The sequence below is a fragment of the Aplysia californica genome, unplaced genomic scaffold (genome assembly GCF_000002075.1).
Source record: "Aplysia californica isolate F4 #8 unplaced genomic scaffold, AplCal3.0 scaffold00110, whole genome shotgun sequence".
NCBI classification, from domain to species: Eukaryota; Metazoa; Mollusca; class Gastropoda; order Aplysiida; family Aplysiidae; genus Aplysia; species Aplysia californica.
In genome coordinates, this window is record NW_004797380.1 from 216,048 (window position 1) to 240,252 (window position 24,205).

At 38.0% G+C, this 24,205-nt stretch overlaps 1 protein-coding gene across 4 annotated transcripts; it reads left to right on the forward strand.

The window, feature by feature from the left end:
- Positions 1–7,800: 7,800 nt before the first annotated feature.
- Positions 7,801–22,513, forward strand: LOC101846806 (dynactin subunit 3). 4 transcript variants are annotated; one of them, XM_005095653.3, is made up of 9 exons: positions 7,801–7,927; positions 14,138–14,158; positions 14,864–14,948; positions 15,563–15,649; positions 16,690–16,773; positions 18,615–18,632; positions 19,450–19,508; positions 20,417–20,476; positions 20,853–22,513. In XM_005095653.3, exons 1-9 carry the CDS (start codon positions 7,829–7,831, stop codon positions 20,928–20,930), a joined length of 591 nt encoding a protein of 196 aa, XP_005095710.1. In that variant the 5' UTR covers positions 7,801–7,828; the 3' UTR covers positions 20,931–22,513. The 4 variants fall into 4 exon arrangements, with proteins under 4 accessions (XP_005095710.1, XP_005095711.1, XP_005095712.1 ...); XM_005095654.3 differs by lacking the exon at positions 18,615–18,632; XM_005095655.2 differs by lacking the exon at positions 14,138–14,158.
- The last annotated feature ends 1,692 nt before the right edge of the window (positions 22,514–24,205 follow it).

Below are 24,205 nucleotides of genomic sequence, written 5' to 3' on the forward strand. Positions count from 1 at the left end.
CAAAAAAAGATGCTTTCGACTCTCTAGATTAAGTGTGTACAATTTCAGATTTCAACAACAACGAGAAGTTCATGTAAAATGAGTTTAAGTCACACTGGTCGGATTTCAAAAGTCTGAACAGCTATAATTCTTCATGAACATTGTCAATAGTGGGTGTAGCCTCTCCGTTTGATCAAACACTTGGCACAGCGTCGACGCATGGACAGGACATGCCTTCCGAGAACTTGCTGCGGTAGGTTTTGCCACTCCTGGTTGAAGCAGCCCAAGAGTTGTTACAGGTTTTGTGCAGGAGGGTGTTTGACCCTTATCCATCGGTCAATGTGATCCCAAATGTTCTCTCTTGGGTTCAAATCCGGACTACAAGCTGGTCAGTCCATGCGAGTGACAGCTCGCTGCTGCAGGGAGTCCCCCACGATGCGTGCACGATGTGGCGTGGCGTTGTCGATCTGCAGTACAGCCTAGGGTCCTATCTGCTGTAGGAGAGGAACAGCAAGGGGACGTAGGATTTCCTCCCTGTACCTTGCCGCGGTCAAATTGACCTGTAAAATATGGTACAGAAGCCTCCCCACACCAGAACGGACCCTCCGTCGTAGGGCACCACCTCCTGGATGCAGCCAGGGTGGAACAGCTCTTCTCGGCGCCTCCAGACGTGAGCTCGCCTGTCTGGATGCAACAGGTTGAATCTGGATTTGTCAGAGAAGACTACCTGGTCCCACTGACATTGTGTCCACTATGAATGCCGAGCAAACCACACCCGGTGAGCTGCTTTGTGGGGAGGCGTGTGCCTTGGGCGCCTGGCAGGGACACGAGAAGCGAACCTGGTTCTACGACTACGGTTCCTTACCGTCTCCTCGCTCTCGTGAACTGACTGTCACCCATAGTTGGTCCCGGATGCCGTTCGCAGTGATGTTTCATGATGTCACAGCCTGTCTGACAATGAACCGGTCGATGCTGTCGTTGGTTGAACGGGGCGGCCCTGGTCGAGGCCTGTCCTGGACCCTTCTGGTTGCTCGCCATCGTTCTTGCAGCCTCTATATGACTGATGGGGACAACCCAAGTTGATGTGCAACGACTGGGAACTTGGAGCCAAGCAAGGGCTCGTCCTCTGTCGATATCAGGCAGCGAGCGTTGTTGGACCATCGTGTTGTAATGAAACATGGCTGAAAAACGCTGGCTTATAAAGGGTTGTAAGTGAGCAATATTCACAGCTAAGACATATGTTTAGCACGTGCCAAGCTTAGTTTTTGCTAACAGTCCCTATGCCCATGTTGCTGAGTCTGAGAAATCTAGCCCATTTATTATGCTTTTCGGCTTTGTTTCAGAATACCCTGCACCGTCGTTGTGAAGCTGATGCGGGCAAATTTGCCGTACAGGCAAACTGTCTAGTCGTCAGTGCGTGTGCCAAGTTTGGTTTAACGGGTTTGTGAGATATTGAAGTTTAAATTTGACAAATGAAAATACAAGTTGTTCCTTGACTTTTTTGGGCAAGTTTAGCTATCAAAATTTTTATTAAGAATTGATTTGCTTTTGCTTTTGAGAACCCACTAGGAAAAGATCACATTTATTATTGCAAGTCTCTGCCTTGTGAGCTGTTTTGCTTTGGTGCTTCCTGTATATGGCCATATTGTCCAGTGATTAATTATTAATAAGATAGAAGTTACTTGTTCATGTAGATAATAATAGTGTGTTGAAAAGAGATTTGTGTATTTGTAATTGTTCATATTTGTAAAATGATTTGCAATAAGGTGACTGAACCTTTGAAAAGTACAAATGTGTTCTTGTGATAGAAATTCATTTTCTTGTTACGTTTGCATCATAAATGAAAGTGTCAGTTCGGTAAACTGTTAATATTGAGTAAGGACAGGTATGTTATACTCGTGTCTTGTATACCAATCCTATTCAAAAGTAACCTTGAAAACTTCGCAAGTACCCACAGCTATGTCTTTGACTGTTGGATAATTGTAAGATTGATGTTCAACTTACTTGTCAACTGTATATTCTTCTTTGGTCCTTGCTAAGAGAACTATAATCATTGGTTTAATGATTTTGATCTCCGCCCTGCACTTTAATTATGTACATTCATTCCCTCAATGGAAGGAATTTTATCAAGTGTCTCGTTCTTTCTGCTCAGGATCAAAGCACCCACCGTTTACATGATCAATACTATAGTGTGTTGTTGAGGTGGTAGAACTTTTACAATCATGCCTAGAGGAGTGCAGTGTATTAGATTAGGTGTTTAAAAATGTATGAGACGTCGCTTTTAGCTGTTTTACAGAAATATTTTTATTGGGAACACTGTTGTCTGTGTCATATGAAATCTGATCATTTTCAGTATTTGGTCTGAGGATGTTGTTGTAAGCTTGAACGAGATCTGGTTTCTAGAATGCTCTTCTTTTAATCATTTAATATGACAGATTGCAATTGAATTGCTGACGACCTTTCTACATTGCATCTTAGTTTCTCTTAGGGTAGGATAACAAAATTTTTTAATTTCCTTAACAGAATTTACACTGACTGCCATGATATAAAGAGATGGATATGTCATACTCTTACTCCTACTGAATTGTACAAGATACTCATATTAATTTTGTTGACATATTTTTTGTACAGATTTTATGAGGACCAAAGATTTGCTTCCTAACACACAATTTGAACTGTAATGATAAATTTATTTAAAGACAAATGCTGCCCTTGATTTTCATGTAATGTTGTTCCTAGAACCATGATTTGTGTAAAGATCAATGTTCACATTGCTGTCTTTGAACAGAATACATGCATTAGGTCTTTTCTTTCACACATGAACAAGTTGATATTTGTATACTACATATCGTAGCTGTCACATGAAAAATGAAAATTACTCACCCTGTAATGCTTTTTCTAGCGACAACAGCTATATGAGTATATTGATTTTTAGGTTATCTGAATGGCTCTCTGGAGTTATACTAACTTTATGTTGTATACTTCTATATTTTCTTTCTCCTCTAACATGTGTGATTGAGATTTTGTTTTTTAAATGTGTGCTTCCTGCCTGAACAGAATAAAAATGTCATTTGTATAAATGCCTACTTATGGGAACGTTTTGTTCTCAATATTGTTAACAGACATGAATGGAGTTTTTTCAAGGTTTGTTTGTTAGTATCAATATCTTGTTTTAGTTTGTTATTTTTTTTTGTTTTGTGTTTTCACTTTTCAGACATTAATACTTAATAAAACCTTGTTTTCTTCTTACTCTTTTTCAATCCCACATGAAATTGCTCACCTAGAAAAGTGAATTCCCCTTGTAGGTTAACTTTCTACTCCCACTGGTCAGTATGGTATGGCAATGTGGAAGATTGGAAGGAGAGGGGGGGGGGGGGGGGGGGGGGGGGGGGTCCAGTGAAACAGAGAAACGTATATGTTAAAATGATTGATTACAGACTGTGTTTTTCTACTCTGTACATGAAATTTAGAGCAAGCAATTTATGTGAATTGCTCTTGTGTCAACACTGCAACTAATTAATTTGGACTGAGAGTACACATTAGTGACTGGCAGTTCAGTGAGTGACTGGCTAGCCACGACCATGACTGACATCTTTGTAAGAAAAATTGTAGCCGTCTTTAGAATTGAAACAATTTTGTTCTGACAAAAGAACTAAGAAATTGTTAACCTTAGTCTGGGAAATGTTTTGTGAACCTGGAAACATGGGTTTGATTTACTGAAAGATGGACAGGTTTTCTTAAAGGCATTTGTAAGTATTCGCTTTGCTTGAGGTAAAGGAGTCCTACTGGGAGACAAGTTCACTCATCAGTGGTCACCAAGGTGTTGAACTAAGATATTGATCAAGATTTATGCATATTTATTTTTATTAGTTATAACTTATTAGTCCATTGTGTTGTTTTGAAATGTTTATTGCTGTGACAAAGAACTTAACTAGTTGTGGTAGAATGAACAATTTCAAGTATGTTATCATAATTGTGAGGCTTCATGGTGAAATCAAGCGCTCGTCAAAATAATGAAATCCCGGAAATTTGCATTTTTCGGCCAGTTTGGGCATTTTTTTCGAATTTTTGTTTTTTGGCTCAACATTCAAAAACACTTTCATGTGTGGATTTTATGGACAAACGTTAATTAAAGGCACAAAAAATGTAAATTTGCAGTTTCCAAGGACTCTAAACCCATTTCCACCTGAGTTGCGCCCATGAGCAGATACACCCACCTGGCCTGCCTCCACCACACCCGCAAATTTAGGTACCCACTCTAAAACTACAACAACTTTCCCTCCAAACAGCTATAAGATTAGTGGGCACTAAGCGTACGGAAGTGCATGAAGGCTTACTCTAAAGTAGTTTTAATTAAAACTTGGTAACGGTGGACTGGAGCAAGTTTTATAGAGACATAGAGGGATTCGAATTTTCTCGTAGTCAGGTGGCTGCCTGGATACAAGTATTCTCGTAGGCCGTCAGCAGTGAGTTATGCTATGGAAGTCACCAAACTTTGGCAGCCAGTTTCTCGCTAATTTTACCTCTGAAACCAGGCGACCCTGACCTTCTTCAATCGCAAATATTTTGACTTCTATTCAACATAGATGGATTTTTTTTCACCAAAAGGAAGGCAAATGAACAGTTAAGATGACACCGATAACTCCATATATGGATGCCCAAAAATTGACGAACGCCTGATTCCACTACGTCATGACACAATTATAGTTACAGCATCTAGGAAAAGGATCTGTATGACTGTCAGTTAGAGACTATCCCCCCAGAAAAAAATTGCTAGGGCAATAACTGGTCATAGCATTAGAAAGGCAAAACTGTTTTTTGTGAGTTTTGTTTGTTTGTTTTCCTGGGGGCCTCTTGTCTAGCTGCTGGATGAATTTGATGTGGGGTTTCTGAAGCTCTAGGCTATACACTTCTATCCTCCTATGGTATGAGTCATGAATATGAGGCTAGCGGTGAATTCATTGATAGCTATCAAAACAGTCTTTGGAGAATAACTCAAAAACTTGTTATGGTCGTTGTTGGTTAGATGGAAATTAGATCCAAATTTAGGCAACAGGACTGTACTTATGAAAAACTTTGAAATTAAGTCACTACCCTCTCTGTCTTTTCTATCCTGGTATTAGGTACAAGCCATCAAGAAGGGCTCTCTACTTCTCTTTGTTCTGGGAGGTCCTCTCCACCTCAAGCCAGTTGTGCCCCATCCGTCTGAGATCCTCCTCTGGATCTCTTTCCCAGATGGATCTCAACCTTCCTTTCTTCCCCTCCCCTGGGGATTCCATCAGAGTGTGCCCCATCAACCACCACCTTCTTTTCATGATCTCATAATCTATTGGTTGTTGTTTGGTCCTCCTCCATAAGACTACATTTCAGATGGTGTCCGGCCAGTGGATTTTCAGAGTCACAACTGCTATGTTCAAGTTATCTTAGCTGTATTTTGTTAGATTCAATTGCAAAAATTATCAGTAATGGGTGCTTGAAAGTTCAACAGCAGATTTATGTTGTGTAAAAATGAGGCATCTACCCTTGGAAGTTTGAATTGACTAATGTTTACCATGGCATTTTATCATAGATGTTCCTCTTGAATGGTGAATGCATGTTGTTGTGTGATGAACCTTGTATAGTAACTGCAATAAATAAAATATAACTGAATGGCTAACGGTGAAAACAATTTGGTTTGACTTTGATTTCCTGAATGTATCTTTTAGAAAAAGTTGTTTGTGTATTAATAGTCTCAATGAATCTGATCAAGAATCAGTCAAATAATCACACAGATATTGACTACTGACATGTGACTAAACAGGTAAGAGATCTCTAGAAACCTCAATTACATTTATGGTATAGGTTTTTTGCAAAAGAAAAACTCAGGTCCCAGCCTTTTGTTTTAGTACTTTCGAATGCTTTATGAGAACCATAAACTTTACAATTGCATTAGGATATTTTTATAGCGAGCATGATCTTGTTGAATCATTTATTTTATATATATAGATCTGACGGAAAGTAACATCCTACAGGCAAAAGACAGCAACTTTACTTTTACTTTGAGGCTTCCTAAATTCTGTCAGCCAAACTTTTCTGCTTTATGAGGATATAATCATAATTTTTTAAAACTTTTTTGTTTTGACTAATGCTTACTATAAAAAGTACTGGTTCTGATGACATAAAGTTATATATACAAGATTGTAGAGGATGCTGTAGGTAGGTTGTCAATCTATTTCTCAATGTCATACTTTTATCTTTTATTTTACTATTCTTAGCCCTAAATTACAATTACGTGTACATTTATTTGACTGATTTTACTGAAATCAGATAAACAAGCAAAAATTTGCACTGTTTGTGGAATGAATATATCCATTATGGTGTTCTGGGCAATGGCCTCTGGCCATAATACACTTCAATCTCATTCGTAAGCAAGTTTTAAAAATCTTGACAGAATAAGTTTGTCACTTTGGGACATCTACTGCAACTCTAAAATTATATGGTTCAAACTGTTAAAAAGTCTTTGGTCTGTCTTTTGAAGGGTAGCAGGTTAACACTTATCTTTATGCTGTTAATTGCTTCATGCTGCATGTTATGTATGTGAGCTTTTCCTGTGGACCAAAATCTGGGATTTGAATTTGGGTTGTGTTTTTTTCTCTGAAGTGACCCATTCTGAGTGTGGAATAGTGTTGAACTTAAATAGAAAAAGGAGACAGCCTGACAATTCAGAGCAAAGCATCTACTTTTTCATAAGGGAGTGTATACAGTCCCGGTAACCGGGAACAAAGTCACAAAGTATACAGACCCGGTAGGGGAACTCTTTTGTGATTTCGGAAAGTTTCAGCGCCCTCTTGGCTCAGGGTAGATCACAGAATTCTACACTCAAGTCTCTCTCTCTCTCTCTCTCTCTCTCTCTCTCTCTCCCTCTCCCTCTCCCTCTCTCTCTCTGTATCGCTCGCATTCTCTTTCAGAGTGGTTATCCGTACAATTGTGCGACAAAACAGAGTGGAAAATGCCATCAACTTCTCCACTCTTACATCTTTCCTATCCTTCCTCATTTCTGGTTTACACTATCCTTTTCAATGCCAAGTATAATGTATCATCAGTGAAGCAGAAACAAAAAAGGATAACAGCTTTTGAAAGGAAATGTTTAAGAATAGAGAACTCTTTAAAATATTGTGGAGACAGGAAATGAAGAAGTACGAAGAAACACTACAGAAATGCCAACACTCCTCCAGAACATAATATAATAAAACTGAACCACTTTGGGCTTATCAAAAGCCACAATTCACCTGACAAACATACTCGGGAAGCAAAGGTAGAAGGCAAGAGAGAAAGGGGGATACCTAACAGAAGATGGGAACAGGACAAAGAAACCTTGCCTGGAACCAAAACAGATCAGGCAGGCAAAATGGCATAAAAGAGACAGTATTTCTTTGCAAAAAAAATATTCGAAAAGCGGCATCCAACAACTGGAAAAGCTACGAAAGCAAAGAAATTGTACCATCATCCCAGATATGGACAAGTTTCTTTAGAACTAGATCTAGATCTAGATGTTGTTAGAATGCATGACAGAGAAAAGGAAAAGTCACAACCTGTCCCCCTTGTTTTATGCAAGAAAAATTCTGATATTATGCAAACTGAGCCCCAAAATGTGAAATTATGCCATTCTGTTAATTTTAACAAAGAATAGTAAAGTAAAATAATCAGAAATTATGCAAAAAATGATCAAATTTTGCTAAATTATGCAGGATGCCTAAAACCACGGGGACAGCATAACTCACATTTCTGCGAAACTAAATGCTGACGAAGTTGTGATATTCTTTTATTTTAGGTTTAAAAAAATCAATAAGTTGCTTGCTGATGAGTCAAAATGGCTGACTACGAAGCACTTGACTTCCTTGAGCAGAGAGTCTCAAGTCTTGAAGCTTTAGTATTTGGACAGTCGGAAAAAGATGCTGATTATCCAAAGGTTTATAATATTTTTTATTAAATTCTCAACTGCAGAGGACCGGGTAGGATCGTAGTGCTTTCACTCAAGCCTTTGGTGCTACTGATAAGCTGGCATTGCCTCTCTACTTCTAGATCTACATCTCCCCCCATTGATTATAAATTGATATGATGTTTTAAAGTTAAAGGTTTGATTGGCTATCTCTCCATAGAGTAGAGGCCTATCGGCTCGCGCATCAAGAAGTGATCGTTTAGAAACAGAAGTAATCGTTGGTGGGGTCAAAACGAGTATCCCCAAATGGGACCACAATTGTACAGGAGTGCCCAAAATGTCATACCCAATTTCTCATACTCGTCCCTGATTTCATCTGTATTGAACTGAATTTATTTTAATTAACTCTGAAGTTAAAAGGCAAATAGTCTAGTAGGGATGACTTTCGTAACAAGCGATCACTATGAGACAGAGCAGAATTGAGGGCAAGGGGTAGGGGTAGATCTAGTGGTAGGGTTTGGGTTGGGATTAGGCCTCTTCTTTATTTTTATTGTGTTTGATGGGGTGGTCGCTCGTTACGGAAGTCCTTCCGTCTAGTAAGATGTCTTGTAAATACTACTAGATTTAGATCTAGATATATGTAGATCTAGATCTAGGTGCTGCTTAAAAATGCGAGTCCCGTTTGGGGATAATCTAGAAATCTAGTTTTGACCCCACTGACGATTACGTCTGGTTCTAAACCATTACTTTTTTACGTGCGTGCCAATGGAGAGATATCAAGCCTAATTGCAAAACATAAAATTGTGGTCAAATTCAGAGGGACGTGTCCCCCTGAACCTACCCCCCCCCCCCCCCCCCCCCCCCCATTCATGTTTTTGTGAGGTCAGGGGGCTGAAGCTACTATACTATAGTCTATAGGCTGTCCTCTATAGTAGCAAATAAAATTTCTCCTCCCCACCCTAGTCCTAGGCCTGGAGGCTAGATGTAGTCCTTGTCGTCTATTAATTTAATGTTTTGAGAAAGTGTATAAACACATTGATTGTAGCTGTATCCTTTACTTTGATTTGTGGCAATGAAGATGGAGAAAGTACATTCCTGTTATGAAAGGCCATATTTGCCATCAGTTTTATTGCTTCCTTTTTGTGCAAGAAAACAATTCATCCAGTGGTGTGGGTTTCGAAGTTGTATTAGTAGTTCAATGAGTGAATTATAAATAGTTTACCCCTGACCACCTGAAATAGTGAATGGTTACAATGAGCTGAACTTGAAGAATGTTGCAGTAGATGAAAGCAAGGGTGAAATGTTTGCTCAGAGAGTACAGCTACCACTTTTCCACTAAAAAGCGAAAACTCCGCTACCGTTGCTTTATCACTAGCTTTTCCGGCTACTTTCCTCCTTCCTGTACTGGACCACTCCCGGTTGCAAATTGCGATACTTTTTTACCCGCGGAAAACACCGAACCGGGAGTGAGACGAAAACACAGCTTGCACATGTCCGCCTGTAGCTTCCTACTTCCGTTCTGTGCCTGGCGCTGAAGTCTCACGTTGTTTATTGTGGAGGGACAGTGTCGATGGAGCACCGGGATGATGGCGCGCCTAGTTGTCCTTGAAAATGGCGGAAATTCAAGAGAAATTTAGGCAGAATGCAAAAATAAATGGAACTGGAGCTGAATTAAGAAAGAAGCAGACGGTGTACAACTTCAGCAGTTCATTAGAAAATTGAACAAGCCAATGCTGCACGACTTTGCGTTTGGTGCAATAGAGAAATCTCGTACAGTGCCAAAGGTGTTGATTCCATAATCCAACACTGCTCTACATCATTGCACAAACACTGAATTTTTTGTCACCAAACTGGGTCAAATGCTTGAATGTCTTGGTTTTTTTTCAAATAGATACATTTTAATTCAGTACCATATGGTTAACAAATCTGTACAACACTTTTCCCTTCCAAAAACACAGATGTTCTGAGAGCATACTTCTGGATCTCTCTAGTTTACTCTGGCCTTCGTAGAGCGTGCTTACACCTTAGCGTGAATTTCCTCCTTTTTTGAAATTCCTGAGTGGCAGCTATGAGATAGGTTCAAATTCGAATTTGCGTTCAACAAGTTTAGATACAAAATGTAACAAAATATAAGGAAAAACAGGATAAGGGTTGTGCCCCACAACAATGTCCTTCAGGATGTCACTGTTTACACTTAACAAGGATGCAGGAACAACATAAAGCTTAGTTTTGAAATAACCAATTGGTCAATAATGCTTGTAGTACATCAATTTTGATTTGAACAAAGGAAGGAATGGGAACATCACAATTTTGATTACTTCAGTTTTGAAGGCTTCATTTGTGACTGTCACAGTGCATGACACAAACGTAGGCCTACTCTGATACAAATATATAATAAATTAGAGATCTGACCAAATATAGTTCAATGTATATAATCTAGTTGAATGGAATGGAGAATAGAATAGAGTCATACAAAAGGCACACATATCAATATATATACTCTCAGAGATACCCCCCTCAACCAGCCACGTCTGCTCCATGTGTGGCAGGGATTGTCACTCCCGCATCACCCTCATGAGCCACCAACAATCGTCCTTCAGCAGTAACACCATGAACTCTTAGGGTACTATTATATCCATGGTCGATGATCAACCAAAGATGGCGTACCTCTACCACAGAATACTCTCTAGGAGTTTCTGACAGAAACGTTTGAAATTCCGTTCATAGGAACACAAGTCAAATGACTTTAAGAGTGCAATGAATAGGTAGCGTAAACACAGCCTCACGGGCATTCGTGGCCTTCCGAGCCCATGGTTTCGGTGAAATCGAGGTAATTCAGATTGCTGTTACTTCGCTCTTTCGCTATCAAACACCAAATGCTGTACACATTGTAAAAGTTCAGCTTTTCCTCGTTACAATAGTGTAAGTTGTTTATATGTCCGATTATTAGGAGCTGAAGAATTGCCGTGGAAAGCGAAGCCCCTCACGGTCTAAATGTGTGGTTGGCCGGTTAAAAAATTAACACGCATGCATCCAATGCTTTGCGGAAAGATTGATTATTAAATACCGTCTTTTCATGGGCAGAGAACTGTAGAGCTTTGAAAGGGCATTCCCGTGGTATATTTTTTACCTCGTTTAAATAGAAAGCCTTTAAAAATACCTTCAAACTTTTCAATGATCATATTTTTTACACGAAATATGTAAAATACCGGCTAAAAAAATACCATTAGAAAGATCAGTTCGTTTTCTATTAAAATAAAATAATCGGCTTAGAAATATTTTTCATCAATTCTTCCGCGAAGCTCGGAAAGCATGAGACCCCCACGCAGGGAGCGCTCGGTGCACTAGTAGAGAGCCGACGCGCTCGCCACAGGGGCCGGTGCGACGCCGGCCGGGTCAACGCTCAGTGTTTTTGTCGAAATAACGACAGGTCATCGTGTTTGCGGCGATAAAATACTGATTTGCAATGATCTCAATCTTGAAAAAAATTAGGCTCCATATCTATATTATTGTGATTGTACTCTATTAATGTGGAGATGTTTGATGCACTTGGTACTCTTTTCCTGTCTGTCAAACTTGGGGTTGCAGCCTGTTAGTAACTTAAACAAATTTGATCATATTTAAAACAGCTACCATTTTCTTAAAAATCGTCTGAGAGGTTAAAAAATGGTATCAAAATTCTCTGGAGATATAGGCCTTTCATATGGAACAGATAAATTTGACATACATCTACTTTAAAAATTTAGTTTGTGGTACCTACAACAAGGTTATATGCTTTTTTATTTGAATGACTCCTTCAAAATGAACTCTTTGTGATGTACACTGCCTGAGCTTGCAAGCTGCCTCGTTTTGTAAAAAAAAAAAAGGGTTTTTTTTTCACTTTTCTCAGAAGTTATCTTGATTTATAAAATATTTCACTTTTGCTTCTCAAATTTGTTCTATATATTAGCATGTTTTGATTCCCAGCTTAATGATTGCTTTCTTTGCATTTTTCATGGAAGACTATAAATACGTGTGACAAAAGTGAGTGTACTCTCCCTCCCCCTACATGTAATCACACCATACCCAAATTGCAGAGCCACCAGGTTTGAGCGGGTGGATATATTGACAGGTTGTAGTGAGATATGTGATGGATGTGTGGCTCACAGTAAAGACAGACTGGATACTTCACCGAAGGTCAAATTGGCGGAGTTCAGTGTTACTTAGTCCAGCCATGCAATGATCTCTCTGCTAGCAAGATCATCATCATATTCTAAGCTTAAGTGCTAATATGTCCAGTGAAACCACATAACAAAAAGATTGACATTTCTGCTCTGCTTTAATGCAAATGAGAGTGTACCTTTACAATTACACCCTTCAAAATGTAAGTTTTAAAACCTGCCACAAGCTTTATTTTAACTGTTGCAGAAGAACGTCTTGAGTGTATAATCTTTGTGACTATTTTTGAAAGATTTTAGCATAGCAAGTGGCATGGCTCAGTATGAAATGAAGTAGGTTTGGAAGATATGCTCATGTATGATGGTCCCTGCCGCCTAAACGCATGCTATTCACTCCGTTCAAACCCACGCTTTCATCATGTAACGGGTTTTTTACTATATAATTTAGATGTACAAACGCACGGTTACTCCCTCAAAGCGCTCGCTCCAATCCGTGAAACATGGCGACATGTAAAGCTTGAAAATGGGAAATTTTCACTCCAACCTGCTCAGCTTACATAGGACAAGCCTAGATATTTGGTAAAACTGTCCCTCACGTCGAACAAAGAGTGATGGACAGCGTTTTTACACCCAACTTTCCACAGACAGTACGTAGGTCTAGGACTGGTCGGTGAAATGTTGGGGGGTGGTGTTGGGTAACAAAATGTTTTTTGATTGGTCACTGGAAATGCATCTTTGAGAGATGGTTTCTGACTGGTGTTTGGGTGACTGCATGTAATGTTTAGTTAGACCTAGGCCTATGACTATGATGCGCAACACGCGTGAATGCTGTAAAACACTTGATAAGCCTCTATAGGATTAAAGATTAGTCAAGTAAGTTTAATCAGCTGCTCGCTAAGAACTTATAACGTACTTGTTCAATGAATCACAAGAGAAATGTTTCTCTGAATGTAGAGATCTATGATTCTAATGTCGTCAATAAATTTACGGTCGGGGGTGGTCGCTTGGAAAGCCACATGGCTATCACCAACAGTTTCCTCTTAAAAAGCTGTCTGTCCCCAACATTTTATGGTGCATATCATTACATTGAGTCTGTCTTTCTCTCTGTGTACTCTTATCTTTACATTTTTAAGCTGAAAAGCGTAAATATGATTGTCGAATTGTGCTTTATCCTTATCCATGAAATCTGTTGTGATCTTCCTATGTTAGTTTTAAGGTAGATGTTTACGAAGCGTGCCACTTCTTCACAGTGCTGTATAATTTTGTTTTTCCCTAGACCAAGGTGTTTTTGCTCTTTTTTTTTGTGGATGTATCATATTCTGTGTTAATTGCATTCCATAATATATTTCTTTTTTTATCCTGCACTTAGTTTCGAATGAAAAAGTAGGAAATGAATTGTCTTCAAATATTGGAAATATTTTTGTAAACCGCTGATAGTAAGATTAAGAAGTGGAATGCACTCCCTGTCTCACAAAGGCATGGTGGCTGCATGATTTGCTGATGAACAGATACTTATTCAAAGATTGGCTTGTGCTTCCACAGTTTGTTTTTATGTCATGTAGTTGCCCTTCAGTTTTTTTAGTCAAAATATTTGATCTTGACATTTGACACAAAATGTGTATTTTTATTTTTTGAACAAAAAATCATTTTAAGAGCTGTTATGGTATAAGTATAATATCGTGCAGAAGTGTGCAGAAATAGATAAAAAATTTAGAGGCTTAATGGAAGCTGATGCCTCTCCCTGAAAAGTGTAAGATCTTTGAAAGCTGGTTTACATGCATACAAGCATAATTTAGACGTTCCTTTGTCTCCTTTAACTTTGTACTCATTCACTCTAATCTAATGGTAAGTGATAACACTTCCTAAGCATGGTATAAAATATATAAAATTAAATTTTTATTTTTTGTGAACTTAGGAGAATTGCTATAGCCTATGCACTGTTTTGTTGCTTTTGCCTTTCCCTGTCATCCCTTTCTCAATAACTTCAGTGTTTATGGATGTACTTTTTTATTTCAATAATTTCATTTTTGTTGTTGCATGGAGTTTATTGATTTGAAAGCATCCTCACTTTCATTCATTTCAGAATTCAAAGCAGAAACAACAGGTGAGGTATTTTTGTGGTGTCTGCGTTGTACTCGAAGTTGACATTTAACTATTTATTGCATCGTATCATAGTCTTGTGTTATGTGATCAAGTTCTAAAATATGGAGAGAAAAAAAAAAGACTGAGATGAACCCAGCAGTTGACTTATCAGGGAATACTAATCAATGAATGGCAATTCTAGTGACGACTGCATTGAGTATCTCCCTGTTAATTTGAGCACCTAGATTTAATTTCCTGCATTTTCAAATAATATTGTATGCAGTTGCTGTATTGAGGAATACTTTTTCTTGAAGTTCGAAAGAATTCTTTGATTGCTTTAGGTTGGGAAAGAACTAGTTTTTGTTCTTCTGCTTAGCTTTTCAATAGTTTTCTTGAAATGTGGAAGGATTTTTGGAACTTCTTTAGATTGGGAAGGACTGGTTGTTGTTTTTTTTGTTCTTCTGCTTAGCTTTTCAATGGTTAAGCCTATGTCCTATTGTGATATAATTCTTTGTGCAATGCTTCAGCCACTTGTACGTATCTGTGCCCATTGTTATCTTAATTCTGTACTCCTAGCTTGGGATTCCATGAATGAGCATGGCATGCCTTTATGTCAACTGTGAAATGTTTCATTATTTTCTTGTGCTTTATTGTCTTGTCCTTTGCTGTGCCATATCTCAGAAGGTACTACCAAATACTTACGTCCATCTTTACCCTTTTCATATAGATTATTGACAGTCTTTTGGAAGTTCAAGCAAAAATTAACACATCCCTGGCTGGAAAGAAGAAAGCTGCACAACTGTATGAAAAATGTAAGTTGCTTTTTTTTCTGACTTTGATGAAAATTTCAGATAATTTGTTCTCATGCTCAAAATTCTGGACTTAGTCATAGTTATTTATTTTCTTGTTCCTTTTTTCTTCACAAACTTTATTTTAAAAAGTGTATCTCTTAACCACTGCTAATTTGTATTTTGCACCATTAGTCCATTGCTTCCAGCAGTCTTTGTATTTCCTATGAATAAATGACAGAACAAAATATTAGGTTTTAGTCGTTAAAAAAAAATAAAATAACAGTTGTGAAACCAGCAGTACTTCCAAGTAGAAAACCTTATTTAGAGCATATAGCTTTAAGCCAATAAAGCTGGGTTTTTTTTGTCATTTTCACCTTTTTTTGGGGGGGGGGGAAGGAAGGGGAAGTGAGTGAGCACTCTGCTACTTTATGAATCTCAATGCTATAGCATGTGATACATTAGAAACAGAACTATTGCCATACCAAAATGAACCCTACCGACTTAACGATCCTTGTATCTGTCAAGAGAAGTGAGGACCTCTCTGAAAAGCTAGGGAAGAATTTAGAGAAACAAGATCAACTAGGTCAGTAATGTTTTCAAATTGCTATTATCATGAGCATGATTCCTTGTTCCAGTGCCTGATTTGAAGAAATACCTGGATCATCGATACACAGATGAAATGATGTTATCTGATGATGCAAGGGAAGAGACTATCCTTTCAGGTCAGATTTTTGGTACTGCTGTCCATTTATCTTGTAACAATCTTGCATTTAACTTTTTTAAAAATTTCGATATGGGTGTTTTTACGCCCCTATCCACACAATTATATAAATAATAATCATAAGAAATAATAAGTCACACTTTTATTTATCCCGGAATAGCACTTTGGTTTACAACGGCGAAAAAAAACATACATAAATACATAATTATAAATGTGTAACATTCATAAATACATGAATAAATACATACATAAATACACAATATTACACAAATACACAACAGTTTACAACCATGCCACTGTCGGTCGCCACTGTGCAGCGCCCTGTATTTTGAACTAGGGTTGTCGTGTCTTGCTCAAGGACACACCCCAGTGACCACCCATCTGATCCCCATGTCACCAACACTTGCTTGACATTACTTGAGTCTAAACTGAAACTCACTACTCACTTACCCACTGGAGCCCCCAGTTTAGGTTGCGGGCTTCAACACTGCCTGTCAGGGCCAACCCGAGCAGAAAGGGATACAAAATCTCAACAGAAAGACCGAGATACCTAATAAAAATCCTCCCCACCCGGGTATCGAACTTTGGTGTCTTGCGTTCAATGGTGAAGTACCTAACCACAATACCACAAATGCAGGTGGAAATTGTAAAAAATCTATTTATATTCTTCACTGTTTACTTTTTGTAGTTTTCTAGTTACTAACATAATTTATATACCTACTTGTGTCAGAAACAAATGAATACAAACTGCAGCCTAGCACAGAGATCTATTCTTATTTTTTAAAATTATATATATTGCAGTGCTATTTTTATGAACAGTTTGATTTTGACCTTGGAAAGGTTTTGAAGCTTGCTACTTTTCTAGGTCTATTGAAATGAATGCTGCCTCTGTATGAATGAGTTTTTAAATCAAATTATGACTAATGAACTAGGAGGAAATATAAGCTAAGAATACTGTGAAGCGCTGACTGAGCAAATTAAAAGTTCCTTTTATCTGTGTTATTTTAGCTTTAATTATTATTTATAATTTATGCTCCACAGAATCTGAATTTTTAGAGAAGCAAGCTGCTCTTTACCAGAAACTCTCAGAAAAACAGCAACATGTGAACAGTGAACACGTTCAAGGTGAGGTGTTCACAAATCTGCTTTTTTAAAACCGTCACTAAGAATTGCAACTTTCAACTTTTTGACCAAATGCCTTTCTCCATATAGATCTAGGTCTTATAGTTTCATTGTTAAAAGACGTTATGGTTGTTCTGTCCTTTGGACTTAATATTAACCCTCTTTTCATCTTCAAGGGATCCAACTTTCAATCAAATCCTTTTCATGGTCTAGCATGTACATAATGAAACCCACACATAGCAAGCATATTTTCAGGTCCCAAATTTTTTTCTTGGACATGTATTTCTTTGTATTAAAAAAATGTATGTTGTGAAATTCATACATAACGAAAAGATTTCTACATCCCACCAATTTTGCTATGTGCACACTAATTTTATTCATCCATTTTAGTTTGAGATTGGAAACACATTTTTAGAACATGAGTGAACAAAAATGTATTTACATTGTTCATGAATAATGCTTTTGAAAATAAATTTCATCATTATGATGATAAATATCGAGTTTGGAAGGATGGCCCAGGACAGAGATAAATGGAAGGAGCTTGTATGTAGCCTATCCTGCCAGGGGATGATGATGATGATAAATGTATAGACCTTTTCCTTGTTCCTTTTGACAGGTGACTAAATTGGTCATTGGTTGGATGTTAAGTATTGAAAACAATGGAGACAGAAAAGAAAAAGCAGGGCACATGCACTTTTTAAACATCAGTGCAATAAAAATATGTATCACAACGTGGTGGAATCCGGACACTTGTCAATTTTTGGGCATGTGGAGTTATTGGTTTCATCTAAAAGCTTCTTCATTTGTCTTGCTATTGTGGCAAAAAATATCCATCCATCTTGAATAGAAGTCTAGATATTTGCGATTGAAGGAGATGGGAGTGGCCTGGTTTCAGAGGTAAAATTAGCAAGAAAATGGTGGCCAAAGTTTGATGGCTCGCAAAGTTTGAGAGTGCTTGGGAACTGTTAATTTACTTTTTTGTGTCTCTTACTCTTTATCTCGGGCAAGCCACTCTCAGTGGCTCGCGGTCAGAACCTCTGTGCCAGTGAGCCAAGCGGCTCAGGCGCATTCCTTTACAACGACTTAGGCATCAAATTACTTTTTGGCAATTGCCAAAAAGAGGTCTGTTTTATCAGGAGTTCATTCATTACATGAAGAATTATCGAAATGGGTTTACTTGTTTTGATTTGATGACCAATTTAGTGACAAATATGTCAGTTTTAGATTTCGTATCAAAGTAGGGCCCCGGCATAGAGTTAATCAACATTTTTCAGTAAAATCCACACAGAATTGTGTTTTTACACAAACATGAAAGTTGTTGAGCCCCCCCAAAAAAATTCAATAAAAATTGCAAGACGCGCAGAAAAATGTTGGTTTCTTTGATATTATTAGAATGTGACGAGTGCCGGATTTCACCGATGTCTCACGTAGGACTTGTTTCATACACTGCGGTTCACTTCTTTCACACATTGCAATACAATTTGACATTCATACACTTTTGTTGTGTTCTGCTGTGCAGAATCCACTTCATTGAGGGTTAGTATGTCTCCCTGACAGATACATCACAGTATCTACTTGTCCAAAATCCAACAGCACTCTTTGTGGTTTGGCAGGGTTTTGGGGGGGGGGGGGGGGGGCAGAGTCAACATACTTTTTGACAAGTGAGCTGGAAAATTAGGTGTTTTGCATTCAGGGGTCTTTAGTACTAAGTTTAACTACTTTTGATGTCATTTATAGGGGCTATGACTGAATGTAAAAGTGTGATATTTTCCTCTTCCTCTTCAACTGCTTCTCCTTGTGGACATGGCATCCTTGACCACCTCCTGGACATGTTCTCTGTTCAGGAATATTTTCTCAAGCAGGTGCCAAAAGTGTTTCAGCTTTTGATTGTTACTGTTTTCCACCAGGTTTCTTTCCCATCCTGCTTTTCATGTACCGGTATCAGCTAACATGATGCTCAGCCCCAAGAGCTGTGAATGTCCTTCAGTTGCTGCTCATTTCAAAATCAAAGACTTAAAAAAAACAGCTTTAGCCACTGCCCCTGCTCATTGTTCATTCCACGCAACCTTTTAGTGCTGCTCAAAACGCAAGCCTTGATATTTTCAGTTTTTGTTCGTATTGCATGCCAATGCTATAAAATAAATATTATACCTTTGATATTTGTTCAAATCCGAGTTCTTCTAGCGGGTTGTACTCTCCAATTACGTTACAAAGTAGCATATGTAAAGTGTCTTTGAGGCCGTTAGACCGTAGAGATATTTTTTAATTTGGTTTCTGTGGCCTGAAGTGAAACAAAATAATATTGGATCACTCTTTGGACTCGACTCTAATACTTCAGGAGTTTATTTCTTCAGTAGATGTTGATGCTCAATTCACCCCTCTATACAAATTGATGTGAAGTTTCTTTCTCACGATATAAAATTCTAACTCTGTTCTGCTAAAAACCACCTGGCTCTTGATCATGAATTTGGCATACAAAGCAAATAAAATTGTCCATTGGAATCAGTTGTGTTCTTTTCAACATAGAAGTATTCATGTAAACCTAAGCTTGTTGTTCATTGTCAAGGCTTTTTATGCTTCAAGCTCTTGTTTCCGTTATGATTCATTTGCAGCAGCAAACATCTGAATGTACGAAGTGAGTAATTATTCATCAAGATATATTTCGTTCTCATTCCACAGCCGTGCCAAAGTATACAGAAAATCTGCAGACGTTGAGCCAAGTTCAAATCGACCAGCAGGTAAACTCTCTTAAATATTTCTGTGATGCTTTATAAACTTTTCCCTTTTCTTGTAGTGCAGTTTGAGGTGATTTTTCACATGTCAGCTGTTTTTAAGTGTTAAGCTGACAAGACAGTCCGCTGTATTGGTGACTGTATAGTCGGACCTGTCCAAGACACCTGCCGGTGGTCAAGGGAAAAGTGGTCCTCTTAGACGGGTGGTCCTCTTTGACAGTGTCATTGAAATGAAGTCAAGACACAAGGTCGGGGGGAGGGAGGGATGAGTGGAAAGTGGCTGTTTGTGCAGGTGATTGTCTTGGATAGGTGATCGTTAGAGCAGGACTGAATATGTTATAAGGTGGAGGATGAAAATGTTTTTCTCATTTGACTTATATTCTAAATAATGAGGGTTTTTTAGGATGTACTCCAGTCTTGTGGACATCAATTGGCTACCGCATAGATTGTTCAAGGTCTCTACTTTCGTGGTTGTCTGCCTTGAATATCAAGTGGACAACTTGCTATAGCTGGCATATTTGGTCATCTCATCAGAGATGGATTTCCATTAGAACGTATCTTTTTTCATGACTGTTTTTAACCATATTACTTGCAGGAAAGAGCTTTCCAAATATAGTTTTCAGGTCTTTGTATTTTTATCATGTACTTATTTCTTGCGTCTAAAGGTGCACCCTTGTTCCTAAGATTTTTCCCTGACAAATGCAAGTTTACCACTGACAGAAATAGGGTTAAGCCTGTCTGGATGGATTCTCAATTTTGATCCCTCAAATCAGGATGGGAGAGAGGGTCTGACTCACCTTTGACTTGACTTTGGTTGTACTTTTTCCACCAAAGTGAATAAAAGATGAAGTGCTTTTCCAGTACAAACTTCATTTTATTGTGTGCTCAAAATTTTCCTCTGTCTTTTTCTCCAGGATGCATTGGCCACTATGTCTGAAGAGACGAGAAGGTTGCTGAATGCCTACAACAATATTGTATCCTTTGACAAGAACAGTGGTCTAGACTTGATCCTTATGAATTATGGGTAGAGAGTTGGGCAATCATTGGGATTTTTGGTTTGGATTAACAATTCCTTTGTCATAACCATGAACAAATAATTGTAACATGTTTAGCGATTGTTTTGGACTTATAACATACCAGGTACACTGAATAAACATCAAGGCCAAGGGAATGGGTTTGATTAAGTCAAGCTTGCTGATCATCAGTCTCATTGAAAAAGACAATTTTAACTTCCTGCGTTATTGATACTATAATAATTTTTAACAACCACTTAGGTTTCAGTTTTTTCAATTTATTGTCTTTGTATTGAAATGTGTAAACATTGCATTTATTTCCTTAACTGTGCTCCAGGTTTCTCTTCTGTCCAAGCAGTTTATTCTCTGGGATGAGCATGTCACACAGTTGGAGTTACAAGCTCAGAAGAAATAAAATGTTCTTTAAAAATGTATCCATTAGTTCTTCTATATATATATTTTTTGAACTGTGGTCCTTCTTGGACTTGAGGCCATGCCTTGTGATACTGCCTCCCTAAGTCACATTATTTTCTTCCAGCTTTCTGTTATCCTGTGACACATTTAAGGTTCAAAATGGGTTTTTTGTTGCTCTGCCAAGGGGGAGGGTTGTTAGATTATCCCTATTATTTCATTCTTGAGATTATTGTCTTAAAAATAGTGTTGCTGTTTCCAGCATTGTGAATGTTAAGTAGGCAGTACAAACTGAGGGTTCTTAATATTCCCTTTCTCAGTACTATTTCTATGACCAAATAACATGCAGATAGATGTCATTGTGTCTGAGGACTGCCTTCATATTGTTTTGATAGCTTGTGTGCAAAAAATGTAAGTGTTGATCACCTTGCTTCATTCATTGGTGTGGATACTTTGAATGAGATTTGCTCCTTTGATTATATATATCTAACACAATAGCCAAAGGGAAATAGTGGAACGTGACCTAAGAGGCAAGAAGTAGTGATTAGTAAACTAACATATTGAAAAGGAGATGTTACACAAGACTGAGTTAATGGGAAATTCGAAGAAGGTAGGCTACACTGAATGGGACTGGGACAGAGACTGGAAAAAAGAGTCGCTAAGAATAAAGGAGAGAAAATAGACATTGTGACTGAAGGAGGGCAAGAGAGAAAGAGTAAGCACAAGCTGCAGTGTGGGAAAGAAAATGTGATAAGGCATGGTGTGAGACAATTGAATTTCAAGATGCTGTTTTGTTCAGGTTGTGTAAAGTACCTTGCTGCAGGAAACTGTCGTTCATATGGGATGGTCTTCATTTATGTGACAATGATTTAAATTTTAGTAGAGCATAAACATTGCTTTTTACAATGTTAACTTTATATAAATTAGTCCTGGTCCAAGAGAGACCGGACACTGCCTGATATACGGCCACAATTATGTTCTTTGAACAAAATGCTGGTTTCTGGAGTTTTTCTGCAATATGACGAACAACAGTGCTGTTTGTTTCTTGAACGTTTAGGCAGTTTTCAGCTTTCAAGGCGACAGCTCTTTATTTTATTTTCTTTGAAATGTTGACGAAATATGAAATTTTGCCAAAACTTATTGAGGCTGCCAGTCTTTGTTTTTTATTATGCCACCAGCTACTTTAGTTAGTTTGGGCAGTTGGGCCTACTATGTTATGTGTACAGCCTCCATCTCTCAAGGATCCAGTAATTTTTGGGATGCCCTGTACCCCTTCGGTCTTTAGTTCAAATTTATGTATCTTTGGCTTTACGAAAGTAAGTTATTTACACATTTTGACATCTTAGTATAGTTTTCCCATTTTCACTTCCTACCCCGCCTCCTCAAATAATATTGTTATTATCTTTTATGCTGTGTAAAAACATTACAAAATGTTTTTCAATGTAAAATTATCTGCTTGTCATCACCATTTTTCTTTAGTGCAATACTGTGAGGACCACTGCAATGGTGTTGGTTGCTTTCTGTGTAAGATTGATTTGAATGTTTGCTGCTAAAGTTGTTCATAATAAATGTTTCCCTGAACTGTGATTTCTCCTGGTTTATTTCCCGTTAATACTGTCCAACACGTTTGTTTCTTGGAACAGGAACTTTGAACAAGGTTTCCAAATCAAGTTAGGGGATATAATATAACTATGTGTACAGTCTAACATGCGCATGGTGAAATTGGCAGGAACCAAAAATCTTTTCGTTATAATGTATGAATTTCACTATGTAACACCTACATGTTTTAAATACAAAGAATATACTTGTAAAAAAAAAAGATTCAGGGCCTGAAATAGCATGTCTGCTATGTGCTCGCTAAACTCTATATTGTCACTGCACAAGAAAAATGGCATAACTCAAGAATTGCAATGCGACTAGCTTTTTATTTTGTTTGGTGGTACTTTATACATTTTGGTAAAACAAAAATAAAAATGCGCTGACTGTCACAAAAGTTTTTCCAAGATGATAAATAATCTCGTTCAACAGTTTTTTCCATTTATCTCAAAAGTAGCAAGAATGAGATGTGCCATTTTGCTAGAGCGGTGACAATATATAGTTCTGGAGGCACCGACCTTTACTTCACTTTTTAGAAGAAACCACATACCCTTCAGATCTCAAGATTTAAATAAAACGAAGGTAATGTTCAATATTCCTAGGAACGTAGCAGAGCCAAATTTTCATAAATTTGTTCAATTGCATAACTCTTCATCTCCGAGGGGGGTAACCCCACTAAGCCAGGGCCCTTTTTTTGGTACTAAATCTAAAAATGACAAAAACGTAACTAAAAAGGTAATTAAATCAAAACAAGTGAACCTGTTTTGATAGTTCTTTATCTAACGAATGAACTCCCGGTAAAAGAGACCTGTTTTTTTTTGGCAATTGTTGAAAAGTAATTTGATGTCAAAAGTCATCGTAAAGGAATGTGCCTGCGGCTTACCGGCACAGGGGTTCCGACCGCGAGCTGAAGGGAGCGACTTGCCGGAGATAAAGAGTTAAGATATCTGTGTATCCTTATAAAATACTCCAGGATTGAGCTGTTCGTTTTGTATCCCCACTTTTTTAAAATGAGCTCAGTGGAGGTTCACAGCTGCACAAATGGAAATCCCCAATGTGTTCCCGACTTATTGCTGATTCTTTGTATTGTTATAAAATTTTAACAAGACACTTTTTTAAAAAATCCCACAGCCAATGAATAATTATTGTATTCAAACTTTAAATACAACAATTTAGTGTTCTGTATTCTCAAGTGATCCAGCCTCTTACAGTTTTAGAAAAAAAGAATAGAACAGTGAAGACTGGGGAGGGAGGGGTGTGGAGATGAAGCAGTTGGTTTGCCATAATTCCAGAAATGACACATGCTTTTTAACATTACAACCCTCTCCATTCTCTTTCGATGAATCAAGGTACTTTTTGACTCTAATTATGATGCTGTTAATTTCAAATGTACACTTAACCAGCTTTTCTTCAATGGTTTCATTCTTCTAGTGGACATGTTACCTTCTGCTCATATTTCGTTGTAGTGAGAGTGTTACCGCACTTGCAACACAATAAGGTCATAAGTGCAGAAGATTAAAAGTGTCACAAGAGAGTAATAAACACAAAAAAGGAGGAGTCTCATACTTCATGCAGGATGAATATATTGATGACTGGTTTGCTTCACTGTTTACAGCCTATTTTCAACTCAGTTATATAAGCACCAAGACTGGTATTCAGATATTTGCCCTCGATCAAATGTAG

Bases quoted from the DNA above. Each gene is read 5' to 3' on its own strand.
- LOC101846806 (XM_005095653.3), top strand. From the start codon at position 7,829: ATGGCTGACTACGAAGCACTTGACTTCCTTGAGCAGAGAGTCTCAAGT. The intron at 15,650-16,689 runs GTCAGATTTTTG...TATGCTCCACAG, and splicing joins GGAAGAGACTATCCTTTCAG to AATCTGAATTTTTAGAGAAG. The intron at 19,509-20,416 runs GTAAACTCTCTT...CTTTTTCTCCAG, and splicing joins AAGTTCAAATCGACCAGCAG to GATGCATTGGCCACTATGTC.